This window comes from Hippocampus guttulatus, chromosome 14, assembly GCF_054856545.1.
Source record: "Hippocampus guttulatus isolate MCC_2025c chromosome 14, RoL_Hgut_1.0, whole genome shotgun sequence".
NCBI lineage: Eukaryota > Metazoa > Chordata > Actinopteri > Syngnathiformes > Syngnathidae > Hippocampus > Hippocampus guttulatus.
In genome coordinates, this window is record NC_141274.1 from 7,280,153 (window position 1) to 7,303,604 (window position 23,452).

Genomic DNA, 23,452 nt, shown 5'->3' on the forward strand with positions numbered 1-23,452 from the left:
TATGTTTTATCTTCAGTCATGATTTTTGTTTGATACTTTGGACTTTGTTGGTTTTGGATTTAACTGTAGTTTTCTCTATGTTTAATACAATTCGTCAAGTACACCCTGCTCCTTCCTCCTGCCTGCTTTTTTAGGTCCACCACCACCTCGCAACGTGACGATGACTATAATAGTTTTTGGAAATATTGTACTGTAAAATAATATTTTTAATAGTCAGTACAAGGTTGGACTGTTCACGTCGGTCAGTGCCTTAGCCAATCAGGATACAGAACGCAATTAAAGCAGCGAAGCTGTGGAAAGTGAAACGCGTTGGAGCGAGGGATCACCATATCTCTAAGTTGGTGGGGGCAAAACAAAGAACAACAGTTCGCTCAACTTTTCTTTCTTTGTTGTGAAATGCAGGGAAGCCACACAACGGCAACATTTGAAATATTTTGTGGGTTTGCCCAACTTAAAAAAAAAAGATCAATGTTTATTGTCTTGAAATTTTGAGTTCAATCAGCGTTTTATTTCATTTTACAGTGATACAAATGTATCTCGAGCCACATTCGAACTCGGAATCTTCTTATGAGGAGTTCCGCCGCTGCGTTGCTTTTTGTTGTTTTATTCATCGGAGTTGTGTAAACAGTCCACGCGTGCACACCGTGGGGCATTCTAATCACGCCTCGGTGATGTTTTGCTTGTTGTTGTTGTTGTTGTTGACTTCCCGCTGTGTGATTGAAGAAAAGCGTTTATTCTCTGCTGCCATCCATCACCTGAGCCCCCTCCCCTCCCTTCGCCTTCATCTCTCCTCACCAAACACCAGGCCCCGAGCTAACATTTGAATTCTCTCTTTGTGCACAGTGGGCAGAAACAAGCACCCTAACGTATGTTCAGCAGATTAAATCCTCTCATAGGGCGTTCTTATTTTTTTTTTCTCCCTCCCACCTATTCTTATTATTGAGGTGGGGGTAGGAGATGCGCCATTCGGACGGATGCCGCCGCAGCAGCGCGTAAAAAGCTGCGGATTGTTTCCCAGCGCGCGTCCAAGGGCCACTCGTAAAAGTTTCCGAAGAACGCCCCGACTCGGCTTCTTCTCCTCCCGGCTCAAGCAGCACCGGCAAGCAGGCTGGAAGACCACCTGGCTCGCAGGACTCAGCCGCGCCGCAGGGCGCAGATGATCGCCACCGGTGTATGCGGCGTGGCGCTCGTCTTGGTTCTGGTGGTGCTCATCCCGGCCATGGTCAGCTCCGCCGGAACCCCCGCCCGCTCCGAAATGCTCGGCGCGTGCCAAATGGTGTGCGACCCCCACGGGACCACGGCCGTCACGGCGCCGGCCAAGGCGGCCGGTGAACCGATCAAAGAGAACCGCCTGATGCAGTCGTTGCCTACCTTCATCCAGGGTCCGCAAGGCGAGCCGGGTCGCGCGGGGAAGACTGGTCCGAGGGGCCCGGCGGGCGAGCCCGGACCGGCGGGATCCGCCGGTCCGCCCGGCGAGCGTGGGGCGCCCGGTCCTCCGGGTCCCCCGGGAACGAGCGGACCCACTGGAGCCATCAGCGCGGCCACATACAACACGGTGCCAAAGATCGCCTTCTATGCAGGACTCAAGAAGCAACACGAGGGCTACGAGGTGCTCAAGTTCGACGACGTGGTCACCAACCTGGGCAACCACTACGACCCCGCCACCGGCAAATTCACCTGCTCTATCCCGGGGATTTACTTCTTCACCTATCACGTGCTGATGCGAGGCGGCGACGGCACCAGCATGTGGGCCGACCTCTGCAAGAACACCCAGGTGGGCCCCGACACCACAACAACCTTGAAAACGAGACCGGCGCGCTTTTTCTGGGGCTTCGTTTGGACACTTTTACGCGCAGCTGTTACGCACGCGCGTTACGCGCACACATCTAACTTCATTTGCATAATTAAAGCGATTAAATCCAAACGGGCTGGACTAGAGACCGTTTGCGGTGTATTTAACTTGGAGATAGAGATACCGCGCAGATAGCTGGATGGATGGCTTTGATAATTTTATATCACTAATGGACAAAATAATACTTTATTTGACACTTGACACCTTTAACTAAAATTCTATCTATCCTTCATTGACATCCAGCTATACATTTTTTAAAACAACTTTATACATAACGTCAGAAATACAAGTTTGACAGCAACATGTAACGTAATGGGTATTTTAACGTTTTTATTATGTGTACTATGCAGCCCCTGTTATCTGAATGTATCATTTCAATTAATAAATAGATGCAGTGCACTGCATCTATTTACATACAACGATGAACTCCATACGGTTGTTGTATGTATGAAGTATTTCGGGTTGAAAGCAGAGTACGGGTGGAGTTCAAGCTGAGAACTGTTGCTAATATTTTGCTCCTCCCAAGTTCCCAGAATATTAGAAAAAGTTGATGCTATGTGCTTCTACAGTACATTCCTTTGGTAATAAACACATTTAAATTATTAATAACTATTCGTATTTATTCTCTTTTATAATCATATTTTATTTTCATTGTAGTTATCACATTTAGTTTTGTATTTATCTTGTACACGTCAAGCATCTTAGTGTATTAAATTGGATTTATTACTATTTAAAAGGAGTGTCATCATCATCATCTCTCTCAGATGGTGCAGCTGTACCTAATGAAGTGTCCTGTGTGTGTGTGTGTGCTCCCCCTCCGTCTCCCTCAGGTGCGAGCCAGCGCCATCGCGCAGGACGCCGACCAGAACTACGACTACGCCAGCAACAGCGTGGTGCTGCACCTGGAGCCCGGCGACGAGATCACTGTCAAGCTGGATGGTGGCAAGGCGCACGGCGGCAACAACAACAAGTACAGCACCTTCTCAGGGTTCATGCTGTACGCCGACTGAAAACAAACCCACCCGTTCATTCTCTCGCTCTTGCTCGCTTCCTCCCTCGCACGCTCCATCACTCGTTGGATTAGTAGAGACAGAGCTTCACATCGTCCTTGTTCACCAACCGAGCCTGCTAGGGAGAGTTTCATGTAATTGTTGACATGTAGTCTGATTGGTGTCCAACCGGATGAGCTGTGAAGAGCTGCCATGTTGTACTGTAGCTGCTGCCGTATTGTATAACACGCTACACATGAGTCTCTTGAACCCTAATGATACACAACGGTCATACACTCGAGAATGCATTCCCCGTGGCACCCTTGGATCTGTTTTAATCCCACTCAAATTCATTCGTTAGGGAGTCCTCATCGAAAGGTCAATGCCTTTTAATTTGGGGCGATGAAAGTTCAGCAAAAATAATTCCACCTGTTGCTGAACCTGGCCCTTTATTCATAAATATATCATATTTTTATTATGAAAATCAGATGTGCAAGAGAACAAAATTAGGGCGGATTCAGAATCAGTGCAAAAACATTCATCAAATTCATTTGCATGACTGATTAACCCTTTCGGGGACAGCGGTTACTACAGTGGACAGTTGATCAGGTTATCATTATTAGTGCATGAAAGGGTTGAAAAAAACCGTAAACATTTGATAACCAGTATAATTGATAATGCGCAGCCATTTTGACCATGATGCCAGAATGGCAGTTCAGGGGTGATATGACCTCCCAGGGCGGCTCACCTTGTTCCCAAAGTGAATCAAAGTGGTTTCTAGCAATTATGAAGGTCATTTGCTGGCTACTTATGAGCACCGAGATGTGACATTGAGGGCTTGCGGGTTCAGAATCAGTAACAAGAGGTCCACAGTTTATGACGGAGTTCCGTTCCTACACCAAATTTGCATATAATTAAGGTAAATAATTGTATGGACATTTTTGTATTTTAACCCTTTCATTCACCAATAACCTGTAACCTGATAACATGATCGGTTGCCCACTGTAGGAACCGATGTCCCTGAAATATAAAACATTCAAATGAAAATTATATGTGCAGCTGTTACGTATTCTTACGCGGTCGCACAAATTAGTTCATTGCGCCATGTTCGTATCGTCACAACCTGCGAGCAACTGACGTTTATAACTGCCTAAAATGCCACAAGATTGTGCCAAAGTATGACTTTTCTATTAGACAAGCCTTTGACCTGTCTAATAAAAGCTCCTCCCCTTGTCACAAGATGGGGCCAAACCACAAATTTTTCATTGGATATGGCTTTGACATCATCTGATGCCATTTTAGAAAGTCCAAGGAGAAAATTAAACAGTGAGTCGATGATTTTTTTATGTTAAAAAAAGCAAAAGCACCAAGGATTTTCCCACCTGGCCCTACTCATTCAGCATACGCCAAACCTTTGTGTTTACATTCTTGCAACCAATAAGAGAAGAGTCTGAACGCTGTGGATCACTGATTATCTTTTTGCCGAGTGAGAACCAAGCAGAAACGGACCAAACCAACGCCAAGCGGCATACTCTGTGTTTTTATTTGGAGGAAAGAAAAAATTGCATTTTGAAGCAGTCTGGAGTGACGCATGATTCGCAAAAAAAAAAAAAAGCTGCCATCTTGAAATCAAAACCGCCATTTTTCTCGTCCAACATGACAGTTGGTCGGGCAGCCCCGCTGGCATAGCAGTTCATCAGCACATGTGACAGCAACATGTCCTTGACCCCCCGGTGACACGCCACCCGCTGTCAACCTCCCCCACACCACTCCCCCCCCCCCCCCCGCCCCCTGAATATGAATATCATATATAATTTACAGTTTTAATCCTCCCGTAAGATTCATCAAAAGTTTGGCCTGGACCGCGGCGGCCATTGATCATGGCGTGAATTCACCCTGTGAGGCCACCTGTTCCCAGACGAGAGAGTAGAGCGCGTCCTTCATCTGGGCCCTCCCTGTTAAGACGCGCCGTCGAGGGGTCGACTCGTTTGCTGGCGCCGCCGTGGCGACGTGAGGTCGGGCGTGGCATACTGATGAGCCACATGCTAGTTAGCAAGCGGCAGCCACACTAAACACGCGTGTGCTTCTGTAACACGGACTGGAAGGTGTTTTGGAGTTTCCGTGTGGCTGCCGGTGAAGGAATGCTGACGGAGAATGACACTCAATGTATGTAATCCCAATATGAAATAAATTTACGTGAGTCTCTATGGGCTACAGTTGTACGACAAGATTATTTGTAGCCGGAACGTATTTTATGTGACGGTGCATTTTGATTTGATGAATGGTCGTCAAAAATATTGGCTGGAAAATTACTTCAGAAAAGGGTTGTGTGATATATCGGGAGTAAATAGTTGAGTCATGGGCAATTTTACTGATCAGTACGTGTTGAAAATGGCTTGCTCTCTTTGATGATACAATGTAAAAGGCTCAACAAATTGATTTCATTTTCCTGAAAAGTGATTCTGGCGATGCGGTGATCTGAGCGAAAAAGAATAAATGAGCTCTAATTAAAAAACAAATATGACTAATCGTTGTGGGAATTTTTTCATTGTTTTTTTTTTAATCAAAATGGAATATGTATAATAAGTGTACTTAATCTCCACCATTGCCTAATTTTATTTCAAATTAATATAAAGGCAGAGAACTTGAAGTTCCACGTTTTGGAATTTCGATGATTTGACTGATGTTTTTAGGTTTAGGGTCATCATCTCACGAAGAAATCAGAAAAAAATAATCATGAAACAAATGAAAACCTGCCTGGCCTACCCCTCCCCCCCCACCTCGACCCCACCCCGGATGCTTCATTTGAAGGTGAGCCAACGTTTGGGGTTGTCCACCAGGATCTTGTCGACCTGCATCTGCGAGATGCCCCGCTTCAGCATCTTGGGCACGATGTTGCGCAGGATGTGCGAGTAGCCGTGGCCGCCGTACTTGCACAGGCGGTCTTTGGTGTGGATGTCGTGCGCGATCACGATCTTGTCCTCATAGCCTTCTTTCACCAGGAAGGCCAAGCTGAACGTACAGAAAGAAGAGGAGCGAAGAGGCTTGGTTAAAAAACAGCCGAGCACTTTAAAGTCAGCCCTCTTGAGTGTCTCAGATCGGATGTCATCCAAAATCAATACGATTCGTCCATTATTTCCATACAAACGTCTCAGAGGAATTAAAGTGCAGAGTCTTAATGAGTTCCCATGGACGTATATTTGAAAGAAAAAAAATGTATCGTAACATTCATCAGTCATCATTTTTCCTTTCTAGAAAAAAAAGAATTATTTTGAAAAAAACAAACAAATCATATACAGTATGTATAATTTATATTTATATACAGGTATATAAATTATAAACTATAATTTAAATACATAATATAATATACAGGTATATAATTATAAATCTCTCTCTCTCTATATATATATATATATATATATACATATATATAACGTACTGTATATAAAAAATTATAAATTATAATATGTATACATATATAAAATATATATTTTTTTAAAGTGTTCTTTTTAATCAGGTCACATTTTTGTAAAGTAGACTTTGTCAAGAATTTTTTTTCTCATTTTTGTATCTTACAATTTTTTTTATAACCTCCTTACTAATTTATTACTCAACAAAGCAATAGTTATTATATCAATAGTAACACAAATACCTGTTAACTCATTCAGTACCAGCCAATTCTAGACCAAGTCTGAAAAGACGTTTAAAAACGTCTTTGGGAGTGAATGAGTTAAAAATGCAACTAAAAAACAAAAAGTATCAAGCCCCCTTTTTCTTATTTTTTTTTCATGACTACTTTTCACCCCTTGTGAAAGAGTACACGGTGCCAATCAGTGAGAGTTTATTCCAGGGGTGTCCAAAGTCGGTCCTCAAGGGCCGCTGTCCGGCCTGTTTTGCAGCTCTCCCAAGAGCAACACACCTGATTCAAATAAGCTGATCATCTAAATCAGGTGTGTTGCAGCCAGCAGAGCTGGAAAACAGGCAGGACAGTGGCCCTCCAGGCCCGGGAGCTGGACATGCCTGGTTTATTCGAATTATTTCTTGGTCCAATTCTCAGATTGGATGTCAAGTCAATGTGCAGGCAGGTGTACTGACGTGTTGATTCTCTGGCTGTCACTGGGCATGTCCACGTCCATGTTGAAGACATAGTTTAGCGTCTCGATGCCAAACAGGTCGTACTCCAGGTAACTGCCCATCTCGGCAAAGTCCAGCAGCTCGGCGTGATTAAAGATGGTCCTGCAGCGGCACACCGAGACGCAAGATTAAAATCAATGAATCAGGAGCCATTGGAACAAAAAGATAGATTGATGGACTTCACTGCAGGTCATACCTTTAGCTATTAAATTCAACTTTATTTGCATAGCACCTTAGCAAACAACATGCAACCCGAAATGTCAAAAAAAAAAAAATCAAAAGGAGCTCCACTACCGATGCGCCCTCTTCACCTGTCAAGGTGCGACATGACCGTCTTGCAGATGTCGCCGCCCGCCTCCTGGAGAATGCGGACGACCTCGGCGGGAGCGGCGGCATTGCGGCCGGGATGGATGATGACGGGGCAGCCGAGCTGGGACTGAGCGTGGGCCGCCGCCCGCAGCACCTTCCTCTCGCTGTCCGTGATGGGCCAACCAGTGCCGATCTCGCCGATCACACCGCAGCGGACGTCCGTGCCGTCTGCGCCGCAGAGGACCTCGCCTACGATGACGTCCGTCAGCTGGTAAGGAAAGTGCAAATGGCGTCAGTCACAAAAACTGTTTCGTGTCACACGTGTGTCGACAAACAATTCTGGAAGCTGGTGGTAAAAAAATAGTTGTAAAAAAATAAAAATGTGAACAAATAGCATGAATGTCAGATTTGAGGGGGAAAAAAAATTAACGGGATGATTCTGAATTTCTGTTTTGAAGCCAGTGTCAAATCTTCTACTTTTTTTTTTTTTTTGACTTTTCCTCAAATACTTGTGGATGTTTCTCCGAATAATCATGTATTTTTCATGAATTGTGTGAATTTTGTTGCACTTATACTGTAGGTACTTTTTCAATGTTTGTCAATTTTTTTCCCATTGAGGATTTTTTTTCTCCAAATCTTTTGATTATTTGTGTATTTTTTGTAGGATTATTGTATTTTTGTTTTAGATTTCTGAATTGATTTTCAAATGTTTGATTATTTTTTCCCCCCCAAATATCTTTGTATGTTTTCCTCATATGGTAGTTTTGTGGGTTTCCATGTGCACCTTCTCCACACTCATCTTCCTCATGTCATCCGAGTGTGTGCAGTCCACATAGTAACCGGCACCCGCCACGATGTTGACCCCCGTCTCCTTAGCCAGCCTCCTGAGGGTGGACATGTCCCGGTCGATGCCCGTGGTGGTGTTCTCCACCACACTCCCACCGCCCGCCTTCCTATAAGCCAGCAGTTCATCGCGCACGGCCTCTGTCTCCTGGCAGAGAAACAGGTTCTCGAGGCAGCTGTATGGGTTCTGCCTCAGCCAGTGCCCATGGCACAACTGGAAGGGATTCTTGTCTGTTTGCCGGTTCTCCGGCGGCGGGGGTACATAGCAGCACTCAAAGGTCATCGTCAGGTGCTCGTGGGTCATGGTGCGACCTAGCTGGTCCGGGTCCAGCAGACCCAGGACCGTCTGGACCTTGCCGCTCAGCTCTGTCATGACGGTTCGTCAAACTGAATGGAGTGCATGCAAAACAAGATTGTGTTAATGTTTGACAGTGTGCCAGACAGTCCGGAGAGATGAATGACAGGGGAGCAGACAAGCTCAACAGAGCACAAACCTTTGGACTCCAGAATACTAAATGACTAAAAGTCGGCTCTGAACTTCATTCAGTGAACTTTCAGACAACTCGTGAGCAACTTGCTGATAAAAGTTAGAAAATCAGATAGTTGCGCTTTTATTTTGAAAAAAACAACGCTTTGCCGGAAAGCTCATAAAGCTCAGTGACCGATAGTTCGCTTGTTTTTCTTATGGAAGCTGAATACCGTACAAAGCAATTAAATTCGGCCAAAAGGGCTTAAAGGGCATTAGCGTTGGAACGCGTCGCTAAGCAGAAATCAAGTTTTATCAAATCAAAGCCTGCCATATGTATAAGGCGTCAAAGAAAAGTCCTAACCTTCAGTCTGCTACTCGGTACTTCTCCCTATCTGGACACTGACAAGCAAACCAATCCTGGATTACATATTTGCAACAGGTCGAGACGTGGGAGGGACAATCATCGCGACATTTTACGATAATTTCGAGCAGTCTGTTTCAATGTCACGGAACATGCACTATAATCAAAATTGTTTCGATTACATTATGTAATCCGTCGCTGATAGTGTCGTAGTACATTCGCCTGAGTTGTGTGCGGGCAGCGTGGGAATCGGTTCCTACTCAGTGACGGTATGGATGTGAGCGTCAATGTTTGTTTTTCTCGATACTTAACCTGCGACTGACTTTCAACCAGTTAAGGGAATAGTCCACCTTCTTCCCCAAGTCCGTTTGGACAGGCTCCCGTGACTCTGTTCAGGATAATTGGTGTTGATCTAATCTTTTCATCCTCGCGAGGATCGCGGACATGCTGATCCAACTGGCTTCAGGCAATAGGTGGGGTACACCCTGAACTGGTTGCCACCCAAACGCAGGGCACACATAGACGAACAACCATGCACGCTCACACTCACACATAGGGACAATTGAGACTGGTCCATTAACCTGCCATGCGTGTTTTTGAAATGTGGGAGGAAACTGGAGTACCCAGAGAAAATCCACACAGGAAAGCCGTGGCCGGAATCGAACCCATGACCCCTGCGCTGTGAGGTGGATGTGCTAACAATCCATTCATCCATCCATTTTCTAATCCGCTTATCCTCACAAGGGTCGGGGACGTTCTGAAGCATATCCCAGCTGTCTTCGGGCAGCAGGCGGGGGACACCCTGAACTGGTTGCCAGCCAATCACAGGCCACACACACAGATGAACAACCATCCGAGCTCACAATCACACCTTAAATTAGAGTGTTCCATTAACCTGTATTGCATGTTTTTGGAATGTGGGAGGAAACCGAAGTATCGGGTTGAGTGAACGCTGGCGCGTTTTGGCTGCCGCTGCTCAAGCCGTATTGTTTTGTGTTTTTTGTTATTGTAAAGTGTCCTTGGGTGTCTTGAAAGGCGCTCATAAATAAAATGTATTATTATTATTATTATTATTATTATTATTATTTTATTACCCGGAGAAAACCCACGCAGGCACGAGGAGAACACGCAAACTGCACACAGGAAGGCCGGAGCGGGAATCGAACCCTGCACCTCTGCACTGAGAGACACTTTATTATTTTTCAAAATATTTTACTTTCCTGTGCTTAAAATATTTTATTTTAGCAAAAAATAAAAATCTTTCTTACATTAAAAAATATATATACGTTCTCTATACTTACTCAATATTAAATGTATTGACTGTAATTCAAATTAGGGCAAAGTTTTGTTTCTCATGAATTTATCATATATTTTGTGAGGATTCTGCAAAAAAACTAACTTTTATGACAATGATGACAATAATGACAATGATAACTACCATAATCATGATGATGATGATTACAAGTGTGTTGACTATAGTCATGCACCTTACATCGACCTGTGGCTTTCAATGGGTACAAGCCTTATAGGAAACTGTTGGATGGACAGACATTTTCTTGTTGCAACGGAACACTGTGAAAATGTGTCACATGATCCCCGATTCTGGTCATCTGCTTGGCTATCTGCCATGTGCGATGGTGACCGAACACAAGGTTGACCCTATGACCAATGATGCTGTTGGAGACCATCTGTCCCCTACGCGGCTCAACTGGCCTCACCCTGTGCTGACATATTATATACTACTGAGTTTGGATATGTTTTTCATATACATTACACACACACACACACTGGGCCAACGACAAAATACGAGAGGCAAAGTTGATGTGTTAAATGAGCAGCGTGTTACTCATAGACTGTGACTATGGTGCCGCCGCAGGATTCCTCATTAGGGACAAAAAGCAGAGTGACACTCATTTGTCTGCCTGGCCGCAATGTTTCAGACACACATCACCGCCAGGAAAGTCTCTTCGAGAAGGATGAATAAGCTCCCACTAACAATATCCACACAGAACAACCCCAGAGAAACCACTGTCTGCAGAGTACACTTCAGTTTTATGGTTATATTTGTATAGTTAGTGTTCCTGTACATGTACTGTAGATTATTGCACATTGAATGGTTGCACTTTGGCTGTCTGGACCCTAGAAATCAATCCAGTTTGAATTTTATTGCCCTTTATCACAAATGTATTCAAGGACTTCTCAGTAACTAATAACAAAATCTAAAAAAAAAAAAGATATAATATGAAAAAAACAACATTAGAGCAAAAATGATTCACGGAATATCACAATTATCTCTTTTCATTGTTAGATTGATTTGTTAGATTTTCTTTTTGGCTACAATGATACATAATACAAAATGTGAATCAAGGTCTGTCTTATTATTTGTACTCTGGCGCCACCTTCGGACTAATAGGAAATAAATTAGTACAGTATTTTTAAATGAAATATTGCTTTGTTTTTTTAATTTTGCTGAAAACAATTTCTTTATTACACATAAAATATTTTTTCCTTTCATTTATAGGTACATTCAGTGGCGTTCCGTCAGGGCCAGCAAGGCCTTCTCTACTGGCCTAAACGTTCTCAGAAAAGTAAATTGAATAAACATAAATTTAATTTGTTATTTTATTTTCATAAATATGTCAACAAAATTATTCTCTGTATTCTTTACGTCATATTATTTCCACTTGGTCGAGTGGCTTTCAATGTTATTTTAAATAACATGTTTCAATGATATTTTAAATAACATTGAAAGCCACTCGATAAATAACTTATTTATTATGGTAGAGTTTTTAACTAATCATATTTCAGATATCTTGTGTTGCTAGGTAAACTAAACTTGCTCGGGCCCTTCAGATTCAACAGAGCAGCCCCCTGAGCGCTATAAATGAACGGGCACAGTCAGCTTGCAATAGCCAATCAGATCACGAGTCTGCGTACCAGGGGCAGCTAGAAGGGCTTACGTCATAGGTGTCAAACTCGGGTCCTGGAGGGCCTCTGTCCTGCATGTTTTCCAAGTCTCCCTGTTTGCAACACACCTGATTCAAATAAACAAGTTCAATGTCAGGCTTGCGCAGAGGTTGCTGATGATCTGATCATTTGAATCAGGTGTGTTGCAAAAGGGGGACTTGGAAAAAATGCAGGACAGCGGCCCTCCAGGACCTGAGTTTGACACCTATGGTTTACGTCGACATTGGACGTGCGCGTTCAGTGATTGGATTAGCGCCTGCTAGAGGGAGCTGTTGCTGCATTTTGACCCAAAATGGCCGAAGGAGAAGACGTTGATCTGGTTGCAGGACTACTTTCCACACAATTTTCAAGACGGACCTTCCACTGGATTTACCAATTTAAGTTGTTTTACCAAGGCAGCAAGGAAACATCAGAGCACGGCTGGGCACTTACAAGCTACGGTGCGTTTAATCTTCGAGACTTAACTTTGCCTGACTGTGTTTGTACTATTTAAAAACGTTTGGGGGCACCTGCGTAGATCTGCAGCTCAGTGAACAGGCACTACATTGGTGAGTAAATGAATTTTATTTTACATTTCTTCTTGTTATTCTATTTCGTTAGTATTAATGGTCACGAAATAAGATGACAAAGATACAAAAATGCATCAAATAAATCAGCTCACCTGCAATTTATAATGGCGCATTGTAGTCAGCTTCGTGCACTAAAATTCGTTCAATCTCTCTTTAAATCTTTTTATTTTTGACAATATCTGTAAATTTATTTTCCTGCTCTTAATTGTGAATGCATACTTGATGGTTTTAAATGCTCCTGAAATTAAGTGCTGCCTGACGAGCCTGTATTGTGTTTATGTATGTGACGTCACTGAAGGCCTAAGGTTGAAATGCACGGCCTGCCACTGGGTATATTACTTGAAATATTTTATTTGAACTTGTCGGAGATGTCAGGTTATGACTGGATCCGCCGCACACAAATGCACTTATGGTGGCTCGTCAGCGGGGGGCGCTAGAAGGCGCAGTCCATCCGCCAAACGGAGTCACAGAAAGGGATAACAGTTAAATAATGAAGAAATATTGTAATAAGAATGCTTCTAAATAGATGTAAATCTGTGTTATGATAATCAGTCTAAATAGCATACAGTTAGTGATGAGTTAAATTGTTTTGTTTCTCTTTTTGCGTGTCTATCGATGAAGTACTTCCCGCTTTGGTGGCGTCGAAAGACTCTCGTTTATTATTTAAAATATTGAGGCAATCGTTTTGCTGAGAGTGAAGTGGAAATTATTAGAGATGTCCCAATTTGATTGAGATTGCAATTTTCTGACATGACGCAACATTTTCTCGAGAGTGAGCGTCTATGGAGACGAAAAGGTTAGTTTTCCATAAAACACAAACTATTGGGGCCATGAAACATGCAACTTTTTTTCGTGATTTGACTTGAAACTATTTTCTAATGTAGTATGTGTCCTTGCTGCTTGCTGTGTAAAAATTGAGAATCACCACTAGTTTGCAAACAATGATAATGTGGTAAATGTGCTTTATTTGTGGCATTTGAATAAGGCAGTACAAAAATGAAGCGGCAAGTGTGTCGTTTGTTCCGTCAGCCTTTTCTGCTTTCCAGCCGACATCGGTGTACAGCTTCTGAGCACCACCTAGAAGTAGTTGGCGACCCTGCGAGCAGACTGGATCTTGGGGTTGTCCGCTTGCCATTCGGTGTGGCTGCCGTAGCTTCCTCGCTCCACCACGTACATGCGACCGCGGTAGTTTGGCTCCTCGTACAGCACCCAGCTGCAAAGATAGATTGAACATGCATTTTTTTTCCCCCTTTGCATTTAATGGGAGAAGAACACAAGAGCTGTGTTGTACATACGCTCCATCTCCGTATACTTTGAGGGACTTGATGCAGCTCTTAGTCAGGCCTCTGGCTTGCAGCAGGGGACAGTCTTCACTGAGCTCCACGTGCTGGCCGCTGAAGCTGTCTCCCTCAAACACCTCCAGTCTGTAGTGCTCACCGTGCTGGGGAGAAGAAGCACAAGTATTGAACTACAAATATTTTGTTGTTGGACTTAAGTGGATTTGGGGGGGGGGGGGGGATATTTGCACGTAAGTATTTGGTTTTCCGGCGACTTTTTAGTTTTATCACTCAATTGAAAAGAGATATCTGCACTTTCGATTCCGTAATTTCTCAAAATAGCCTCATCATTTCTTTTAATGTAAAAAAATGGATGTAAATAGAGAGAGGTAAAGTCAATCATTGAAAAAAGTGCGAAAAATGTGCACAAGAGCAAAGAGCAAAATTCAGGAACTATTAACAACGATAATGCAACAGGTTTGGACAGGCAAGAAATGAATCCAAGACTTCATTTAAAATCATTTTCGATGTTGTCGGCTCCAAGAATGATTTGTGGTCAGTTTATACAGTAGTAAAGGACAGGAGGAGTCACCAGGAAGTCGGACACGCATAACAGAAATTACTGCAAAAGTCTAAGAACACCCACTGAGCATTTAGAAGGACAAATTCAGCCACTTGTGAGGTCACTCACGTACAGCTCTGCATTCAATTGAAAAAGAAAATGGACGTAATCTGATGGGGCACTTTTCTCATTCAATGGTTTGAAGTCATGGGAAAGAATCATCCAACCCAATTTAAAAATGAAAACATTCACTTTAACAATACTGCTTCCTTGGCGGGCTCTGCTGCCGGACAAAGCAAAACAAAAAGACGGGGAGGTGTCAGGAAGGCAGTCAGTCACACTACTTAATAAAAGGGGCCGACTCAAATTTTGGGGTGATTGATTTGACTCAAAATGCTAGGTCAAAATGAATAACACTGTAGATGATTAGCTTTGTCTACCTACCATTCTGATTGGCCGGCAGGAACCCATGTGGTCGTTAAGGGCGCTCCATCGCTGGAATTCCGGGTACTCGCCGCGCTCCAGGATGTACTGCTGGCCCTTGAAGTCTGGGTGGTCGAAACACACAAAGGCGCCGCTCTCCACTCTCACAGAGTTGACGCGGTTGACCAGGCCACGTTCTTGGAAGTTGTCGCAGCTGCTTAAAACCTCCAGTTTGCGGCCCGTGAAGTTCTTGCCCTCGTACAGCACGATCTGTCATCGGACGGGGTCGACAGTTTCTTTGGAGGAGTTCCGGGCTCATGGACAATTGTTTTGCCTCTTTTTTTTGACATGCACGGTGAACCCCGGCCTATTCACGACTCACCTTTCGCAAATTCACCTGTTGGTATTTTTCCTGTAGAACTACGATTCACTGAAAAACTGACCAAAGATGGCTCTCAAATGCTCTTCTCCTGACATTTTAAGACGAAAACATCATCATGCTTACTTTTCTTGACCCTGCCGTAGCGGTATTAAGCTAACACAAAGTTTATTAGTTTTGTGAAATGGATCCAATTCACCAATCACTATTCACTAAAAAATGCACCTATTTGTATATTTTTGTGCCGTAAGATGCCACTACATTCATATACAATTTACAGAAAATTCAAAAGACTTTTTTTATACTAGCTTGATATGCTACTACCATTTGACTGTTTGATGGTAGCCCTTTAGATGGCCTCCTCCCCCACTCCATCGTTTGGGTACTCACCTTTCCTGAGCTCTGAGACATTTTCCACAGTTGTAGTTGTTCCAAACCCCCCACCACGAGCCTGGCTCCGGGGATATATACAAAAGCACAACAATGGCGGGTTTAGACATTTTGCCACATGGGCACTTTCTCTTACATTGCGCCACTGCTGAGATGGGACTTTGGCTCACAATAGAGCCAAAGGGGCGTTTTTTTATTTTCAGAAGCAACGGTATTGACACATTTTTGCCACCTGGGGGGCGTTCGTTCGGGCTCGAATGTTGTGGAGTTCATTTATGATTGAAAACGTAAAAATGTTGCTGCCATTCTGCACCTGCTCGCAAGGACAAAATCTAGAATTTTGGCTCATCATTTACATTGTTTGAATTTCATACTTCAAACCAAAATGACACGCTTCCCGTGGCTTTTGGGCATGGTCTTTTGAGAGATTTTTTTATTTTTTTTTAATCTTCGAGACTTAACTTTGCCTGACTGTGTTTGTACTCTTTAAGGATGCTGAATACAGAATACCGGTACATGAAACCTGTTTTTTTTTTTCCCCCGCCTGCAGCTTCTAGAAATACAGCACATGGAAGCAAGCAACAAGTCAACATGATCATCTGCTCCATATTCCGATGCAGTACATTTTGATTTCAGGCTTGTTTATTTGTAATTCCAACTTCATCAAATGGCCCCATTTTGAGTTGAAATTTAAATGCTACCAGTTTCTGGAGGTGGTTGATTTTACAAAAGAGGAAATAAAACGACTCTAAAACTCGAGACTTAAGTCATCAGACATAAAAGGTGTTGGGGGTCTCTCTATTTATGTATCTGGTGGCTGTGGCCCCTGGGGGTGGTCAGAATAGGGTTGTTGTTTTTGGTGCCAGGTGTGGCTGGCGAGTACCGTAACCATCCTACATTAAAAAAATGGTCGTTCAACTGCCAGGAAGCAAAACAACTCGTTTGAGGCCACTCTTTGGTGATTTCTGGACATTGTTGAAAGCAAACAAAACCTCCTCCTCTGTTTGGGAGGGCCTTTCTAGATTGCCTCTACTGTCTGACTTTGTTAACACAACTTTAAAACCAGCCTGCCCCTTCAATCCAGAATTTGGATAGCGGTGGAATTGGATTGGATAAACTTTATTGTCAAATGTACTGTATGTTACACATACAGCACAGATGACATTTCTTCCCTCTCAACATAAAACAATGTCCCTTGAAGTAAACCGCTGACGCAAACTGGACCCAAAGAAACTGCTCTCGCGTGTTGTGCAGTACGTTTGTGTACGGGTTGCTTGGCCTCTCCGATGGAGAGGTCATTGCACGGCGAACTGCTGAATTTGCTTCTCGAGAGTTCATTCTAGGGGTGAACCAACTTTTATGGCTGAAAGGAAAAGTAATCACCGGCGCTTTAAATTGGTAGCAGTGTGGCAACAGTGCAATCCAGTGCACTTTCTCAAATTCGAAAATCTGGAAGCCATTTATTTTTCCTATTATTGTGGTAAGATTGGTTAAATGTCAATTAATCCTCTATCACTGTCATGACATTTCTGTACACCATAATAATAATAATAAGGCAACACAGACAATTGTGACAATCGCACAGATGAACAGAAATGTTCCTGTAAACTACTCCAACAATAGCCTGAGGTTTAAACCTGGCGAGTCTTTGAGCAGCATCCATGTGTCCTTTGCATCTCGATATAAAAATCCATCCATCCATTTTCTAATCCGCTTACCCTCACAAGGGGTGCGGATGTGCTGGAGCCTATCCCAGCTATCTTCTGGCAGTAGGCTGGGTACACCCTCAACTGGTTGCCAACCAATCGCAGGGCACAGATAGACGAACAACCGTACATGCTCACACTCACACCTAGGGACAATTTTGACTGTTCCATTAACCTGCCATGCATGTTTTTGGAATGTGGGAGGAAACCAGAGTACCCACAGAAAAGCCCCACAGGCACTGGGAGAACATGCAAACTCCACACAGGAAGGCTGGAACCGGAATCGAACCCTGGACCTGGGTACTGTGAGGCGAACATGCTAGCCAGTCGCCTACTATGCCGCCCCGAGACAGAAATATGTAAAATATGTCGTCATGAGTGTTGAACAAATTCGTATTTGCTCAAGTATAGGAGCACAAATGGGCAGCTGCATCTTGCATAAGGCGGTACGCCAGCATCGATCCCTGACCGCGGTGGAGCATACGCAGCCATGGACGGATGGCCCAGTCGGGTCAAGCAAATATGTGAGGCTATAAAAGGAGGCGGCAAATCAGCAAGGTTCTTGCTTTCACTGACAGAGACCTACAAATCTGCAAGGTGTGTATACTTTAAAGGTACTTGAGAATTGATTTTTCATGCTAAATACTTCAAGTTGACTTGTTTTTAAACTTATGTTATATCATTCCATCAAAAAATGGAATGTGAGTTTTCATTAGAAAAAAATGTCACTCCACAATATTATAGTTTATAAAAACGTACTTTAATGACAGAATTTAATCGAAGTAAAAAACATTGAACAGTTTTTGTAACCACACTGCATCAACTAAATTGCCATTATGCGGCTCCTTCTGGTTGTGGCCACCTTAGCCAAATGAGGAAAGTCCAAGACGGAAAGGAACAGATACACTCTTCATTGAGAGACCTCAACTCTTCTCAGAGCTTATCAGTACAGCACTAATATTAAACAGCCTTTGCAGATGATAAAGAATATATGACTGTGACTAGCAAGATTTAAATGTAGCCTCACCTCATTTCAGCGTGACGATGCTTCTTTAAAGGAGCCCGCTGCTAACATAAATGTGTAACATGCAAGATCTACTTGCTCTGTCACAGGCTGTGCTGTGGTCTTGGAGAGCGTCACAATGAAGTTGTTGCTGTTAGCTTTGAGTGTCACGCTGCTGTTTGCCGCAGGTGAGTTATTCTCCACTGGTATTTCATTGATGAAAAAAAAAGGCCGGTCGCTGATGCCGTAGTGGTACACTCGCCGGACTTGTGTGTGGGCTGTGTGAGATCGGTTCCTTCTCAGTGATGGTGTGGATGTGGATGTGAATGATTGTTTGTCTCTGCACGTGCCCTGCGACTGACTGGCAACCAGTTCATGGTGTGGTCTGCCTTCTGCCCGAAGTCAGCTGGGATAGTCTCCAGCTACTCTCCGCAACCCCGTTCGGGATAAGCGGTGTTGAAAATGGATGGAAAAAAAGGGCTAATGTCTCTGTTTATTTTGGGCACGGTACACAATTTAACAACCAGCAGGTCATTGGCAAAGCGGCAATCTTATTGATTTTACAGAGCGTTGAGGCCGTTGTTGCTTCCCTGTGCTCGTCAATGACTTTTTCAAAACAGGCGCATTGCTCCACCGCTTCTTCGGTGCTGGAGAGCGCCTGTTTCCCCAAAATAAGTGGCAATATGTCCACTTTAAATTGGAGGTTGCATTATGTCATGTTACTTTTTCAACTCGTCTACCTTAGACTTTAATGTTGCATTTTCCAGGAGCGAGAAACGTTTTTCTGATTTGAGTTGATTTTTGTTGTCTTTTTCGCCAGGCAAAGCTCTCAACTGCCATCGCTGCGTGCCAGCATCAGCCGGCGAGGACTGCGAGCTCACGGTGGAGACGTGCAAACCAGGGAAAGATGGCTGTGCCGCCGCCAAGTTCCTAAGTGAACCATGTGAGATATGTTCAGTCTTTAAGGATGTAGCCCCTGCGATCGGGATGTTTTGCAGTTGAAATTGAAAATGACTCTCCCCTGTCACATTCTTCCAGATGGCCATTACCAGAAATGCATGGCCATGGCTGACTGCCAGATGCTCCAACTGAACAATTTCATCCGGATGAAGTGCTGCGACAGTGATATGTGCAACACTTTTGATGAATAAATAAATAAATTGCTCTTTGTATTGCCACAAATGTCTCCCCGCCCCCCCAAAAAAATCAAAATGTTCCATCAACTTTAAGTCAAGTTCTTTTTGTTCTGTTTTGTTGTCAGCTCTCAGGGTCCTCAAATGCAGCTCTCAGAGCGACTGCAATGCGGTAATGCTCATGTCCAACTTCGCCACACCGACTTTTGCAACATACTCCACATAATATCCACCCATCCATCCGTTTTCTAATCTGCTTATCCTCACGATGGTCACGGGCGCGCTGGAGCCTATCCCAGCTATGTTCTTATTGACTGGGAGTCGGCAACCCGCGGCTCCAGTGCCGCATGCGGCTCTTTGGCGCCGCCCTAGTGGCTCCCAGGAGCTTTTTCAAAAATGTTACAAAATGGAAAAAGATGGGGGTGGAAATATATTTTGCAAATACAGTATAGCTAATATTGATACATACATCATGTCTTGCCTTCATTGTAAGGCTTTTTTGCGGCTCCAGACATATTTGTTTGTTGTTGTTGTTGTTTTTTGGTCCAGTGTGGCTCTTTCAACATTTTGTGTTGCCGACCCCTGGTATATACGAACAACCATTCGCGCTCGCACACACAACTAGAGACAATTCAGAGTCTTCTCTTAATCTTCCATGCATGTTTTTGGAATGTGGGACGAAGTAGAGTACCCGGAGAAAACCCACACAGACATGGGGAGAACATGCAAACTCCATAAACGAAGGCAGGACACGGAATTGAACACTGCACCTCTGCACTGTGAAGCCGGCATGCTAACCAGTCGAACAACGTGGCGCCCTTTTCGCAAACATGTTCTCTATTCTTATAAAATGACTTAGTCATGAACACAGTGAGAGTGCCTCACCCATCAAAGAATCTGTCCTTTTCAAAGTGTTCATCGAATGAATAATCATTTTATTATTAATAATTTTGGGTGGAATACAAGAACCTATTTGGATTTTAAAAAAACTGACTGCATAAACAATGAATAAATACAAGCTGATATAAAAGCGGGAAGGACAACAAACAAGAAGTCAAAAATCACGAGCCACCAAAAACAGGCAGACGGGAAAGAATCGCTATTGAACTTAAACCATTTCAGTTGCATTATAGTGGAGCTTTTGTGAGAGTTGTGGCCTGTTAAAAGTCACATTTTCTCTCACAGAACAACACGATGAAGCTTCTGTTTTGGGCTTTGAGCGTTGCTCTGCTCTTCACAGCCGGTGAGTGTGTCTCCTCAGATATCTCGAAAATTTTCAAGGATAAGCGAAGGTTTGAGGTAGCTGGAACACGTACGTTAAAAAATTGTCCACATGATTAAACTTTTTTTCCCCTCTCTCTTTGTGCTGATTTGCTCTTTCTTTCCTCAGGTGAAGGTCTGAGTTGCAACTATTGTTGACCTGGACCAGCTGGGGAACCATGCGAGGTCACTAAGACGGAGTGTGAAGACAATGAAAAATACTGTGGATTTGCTACATACAGGAATTGTACGTTTTGTCGGCATCAATATCATTGTGAAAATACATTGGGTGCTCGGAACGCAAACGGGTGTTTGCGGTCAAAACTGTGGCCAAAAATGGAAGCAAACCAAAAAAAAAATCATGTTTGATTTCCGAGGATCCACATCATAGAAAGCGTGTACCAGGGTTGGTGCTAATAATCTTGTTCTTATCATTTCTCTGTCAGCTATCTCACTGCAGGAATGCATGACTGGCTCTCGCTGCGCTTGGTTCCAACGCAATTCTGACTTTGACATCGACTGCTGCAAGACCGACTTTTGCAACACCTTGCCAAACCATGGTATGTCGCTCACTTTCCTTCCAACCCTATCAACATTTAAACAGAGTTTGTTTGTCTTGCAATGCTCCTTTTTTTTTTTTTTTAAAGCAGGTCGCAGGCGCTACATAAGGAGGTATTGGGCTGAGAAAAATCTGCACTCTGCTTGAAGTGCCACCCTCGAAAATCATCTGGATGAGAATTTCATCTTGAAATAAATAAAATGCAACGCAACGTTTCTGACTCATATTTGCTCAAGTGATCAACGTGTGATCAGAGTGATGTGCTATAATGTAGCCATAAAATTTTTCAAATCTGTGGCATCCTAAACAAACCTCATGAGCTGACCACCATATCATATGTTGGATGTTTTTGGGTTTTTTTCCAAATCCAGGATAGGCTCACCGAATACTCTAACTCAGAGGTGTCCAAACTTTTTCCTTTCAGGGCCACATACAGGAAAAATATAAGGGCTCACTTTAAAATTTTTGGTTTTATGTTAAACACTTGAAAATGAATCAAGGAATTACATTTTGCTTATTTTCAATAATATGATAAACTGCAAAATAACAGCTTTAGTTAAAGGTTATAAGGTGAATGGTTCTGGATTTCTCAAGACTTTGGGGTGGCCTCAGCCCTGCAGCCCAACAAACTAGATCCGCCCCTGCAGTGAACAGCCGCTGAATCCCACCTCCACATTCAGAATCACAAAAAAAGCAAACTGTAGTCAGCTGACCATTTTTAAAACAGCGACTTGAGGGTCAGTAATTTGCTATGTTCATAAATCAGACCTTGACACAAAGTATAACCCGAAACAACCCTAAATAATTGTACCAATAATTGACAACTCAATACGGAGCCATAGCGGCGACGGGCCACCGTTAATGTCGAACCCCGTCTCAACCTGTACTTCATCTTGGTTCTGGGTCGGCGGGATTTTAAAAAGGTAACACACGAGGATGCATACACAAGTCTTATTCTCTGGACCGGTGTCATCGCAGTGTGTTCAGAATTTACACACACACACAGTATATCAATCTGAATGTAAATTGTGTTTTTAGATCAAATAAAAACTTTTGAGCAAGATCCTTCATAGATGAGCAGAAAACCCTGTGACACATCCCTTCAGTTTCCAAAATGTTTGGGGGGGGGGGGGCAAATGGGGACACACACGTCACCTGTGTCTTATGATTTGGCGTGAGGACAGAAATGCGGATGTTTTGGACAGTTGAGTGTGGTATGCAAGTGCAGACACAGCCCGGAGGCACCATTCAAAATGATGCTTTTAATAATGAGCAAACACATTACCTGCGTAATGTGTGTGCCTGGATTAGCATTAATAGACACAAGCGGAGAGTACATAGGAAATGCCAGCCAAGTTTCGGCCTCCGAACCATAATTCATGTTCAAAGAGAAAATTAAGGGTTACAATTTCGAGTTTCAGCCCAAGGTTAAGGTTGAAAAGAAAGGCTAGAAATTCAATTTGGTGTTTGGAAAAAAAAACATACTCGGGGGGGAATAAATCTTGCAATATTGTAGAAAAAGATCCCTTACATTCAGAAAATTAGGCAATAAAATATTTTATTGAAAAACTCATTTTCGGAGGAGGAGAAATTATGTCACCTAACAAGAAAACAAACATTATCGGATCCCTAAAATGCAGAATATTAAAAGAATAAAAAATATTTTTCCCCCCCAGAAAATCATGGAATAATTTAAGACAAATGTCTTTATATTCGCAAAATAAAAACACATTTTCAAGGGGAAATTTTTTTTTCTCAGAAATGTAAAAGTGAGACTTTTCGAGCCCGAGACAAGACCAAGACTCTGTATATTGAAGATATCACCTATATATGTTATATGTTTAGCTTAAAACTTTTTATCATAGACAGGTCGACTTTGACACTAGTCTCTGTCCTGAACATCTGCTGAAGTACTTGAAACAAAGAATGTAGTGTGAAGTTAGGATTCTATTTTCACTTGGTTAATTAACAGCCCCCCGAGGGTTTTCTTGCCTCCTCCACCTCGTAAAAGTCCCTGAAGGCTGTCAAGTGCCTTCGAAGAGGAACCCTAATCTCAAGATTTGTGGACCAGCAGATATGGTCTGTACTTTGTCAAAATGCCAAAATCGAACTTTGCTTGACTTTCTTTGTTTCTGATTTTTACATGAGGGGAAGGACTGCCCGCCCCTAATTAATATAATTAACATACTATGCCTATATGTACGTGTGACTGTAGTTGCTCGGGGCTTCCTGATGAAATCTGAGACTCACAGGAGCCCGAATCGATT

General features: G+C 43.2%; 4 protein-coding genes and 1 long non-coding RNA gene across 9 annotated transcripts; 3 read left to right on the forward strand and 2 right to left on the reverse strand.

Annotated features, from left to right (window-relative positions):
- Positions 1–595: 595 nt before the first annotated feature.
- Positions 596–5,369, forward strand: LOC147194761 (complement C1q-like protein 3). Of its 2 annotated transcripts, XM_086129643.1 has the most exons (3): positions 596–1,276; positions 1,382–1,774; positions 2,683–5,369. In XM_086129643.1, the coding sequence occupies exons 1-3, from the start codon at positions 1,157–1,159 to the stop codon at positions 2,860–2,862; spliced, it is 693 nt and encodes a 230-aa protein (XP_085985769.1). In that variant the 5' UTR covers positions 596–1,156; the 3' UTR covers positions 2,863–5,369. The 2 variants fall into 2 exon arrangements, with proteins under 2 accessions (XP_085985769.1, XP_085985768.1); XM_086129642.1 differs by having other exon boundaries at positions 596–1,774.
- pter (phosphotriesterase related) lies at positions 5,351–9,412 on the reverse strand. 3 transcript variants are annotated; one of them, XM_086129640.1, is made up of 5 exons: positions 9,270–9,412; positions 8,069–8,514; positions 7,287–7,552; positions 6,937–7,077; positions 5,351–5,853 (listed from the first exon to the last, which is right to left on the reverse strand). In XM_086129640.1, the coding sequence occupies exons 2-5, from the start codon at positions 8,498–8,500 to the stop codon at positions 5,643–5,645; spliced, it is 1,050 nt and encodes a 349-aa protein (XP_085985766.1). In that variant the 5' UTR covers positions 8,501–8,514; positions 9,270–9,412; the 3' UTR covers positions 5,351–5,642. The 3 variants fall into 3 exon arrangements, with proteins under 3 accessions (XP_085985766.1, XP_085985765.1, XP_085985767.1); XM_086129639.1 differs by lacking the exon at positions 9,270–9,412 and adding an exon at positions 8,958–9,206; XM_086129641.1 differs by lacking the exon at positions 9,270–9,412 and adding an exon at positions 8,622–8,942.
- A 2,760-nt stretch (positions 9,413–12,172) lies between these two features.
- On the forward strand, positions 12,173–21,396 carry LOC147194763 (uncharacterized). Its single transcript, XR_015102887.1, has 4 exons — positions 12,173–12,472; positions 20,757–20,873; positions 21,073–21,186; positions 21,274–21,396. It is a non-coding gene; the product is annotated as an uncharacterized LOC147194763 (long non-coding RNA).
- On the reverse strand, positions 13,439–15,585 carry LOC147194764 (gamma-crystallin N-A-like). Its single transcript, XM_086129667.1, has 4 exons — positions 15,525–15,585; positions 14,777–15,025; positions 13,789–13,934; positions 13,439–13,706 (listed from the first exon to the last, which is right to left on the reverse strand). The coding sequence occupies exons 1-4, from the start codon at positions 15,543–15,545 to the stop codon at positions 13,571–13,573; spliced, it is 552 nt and encodes a 183-aa protein (XP_085985793.1). The 5' UTR covers positions 15,546–15,585; the 3' UTR covers positions 13,439–13,570.
- ly97.3 (lymphocyte antigen 97, tandem duplicate 3) lies at positions 17,682–19,398 on the forward strand. Of its 2 annotated transcripts, none has more exons than XM_086129669.1 (4): positions 17,682–17,827; positions 18,344–18,421; positions 19,054–19,176; positions 19,272–19,398. In XM_086129669.1, exons 2-4 carry the CDS (start codon positions 18,373–18,375, stop codon positions 19,382–19,384), a joined length of 285 nt encoding a protein of 94 aa, XP_085985795.1. In that variant the 5' UTR covers positions 17,682–17,827; positions 18,344–18,372; the 3' UTR covers positions 19,385–19,398. The 2 variants fall into 2 exon arrangements, with proteins under 2 accessions (XP_085985795.1, XP_085985794.1); XM_086129668.1 differs by having other exon boundaries at positions 17,816–17,844.
- Positions 21,397–23,452: the final 2,056 nt, after the last annotated feature.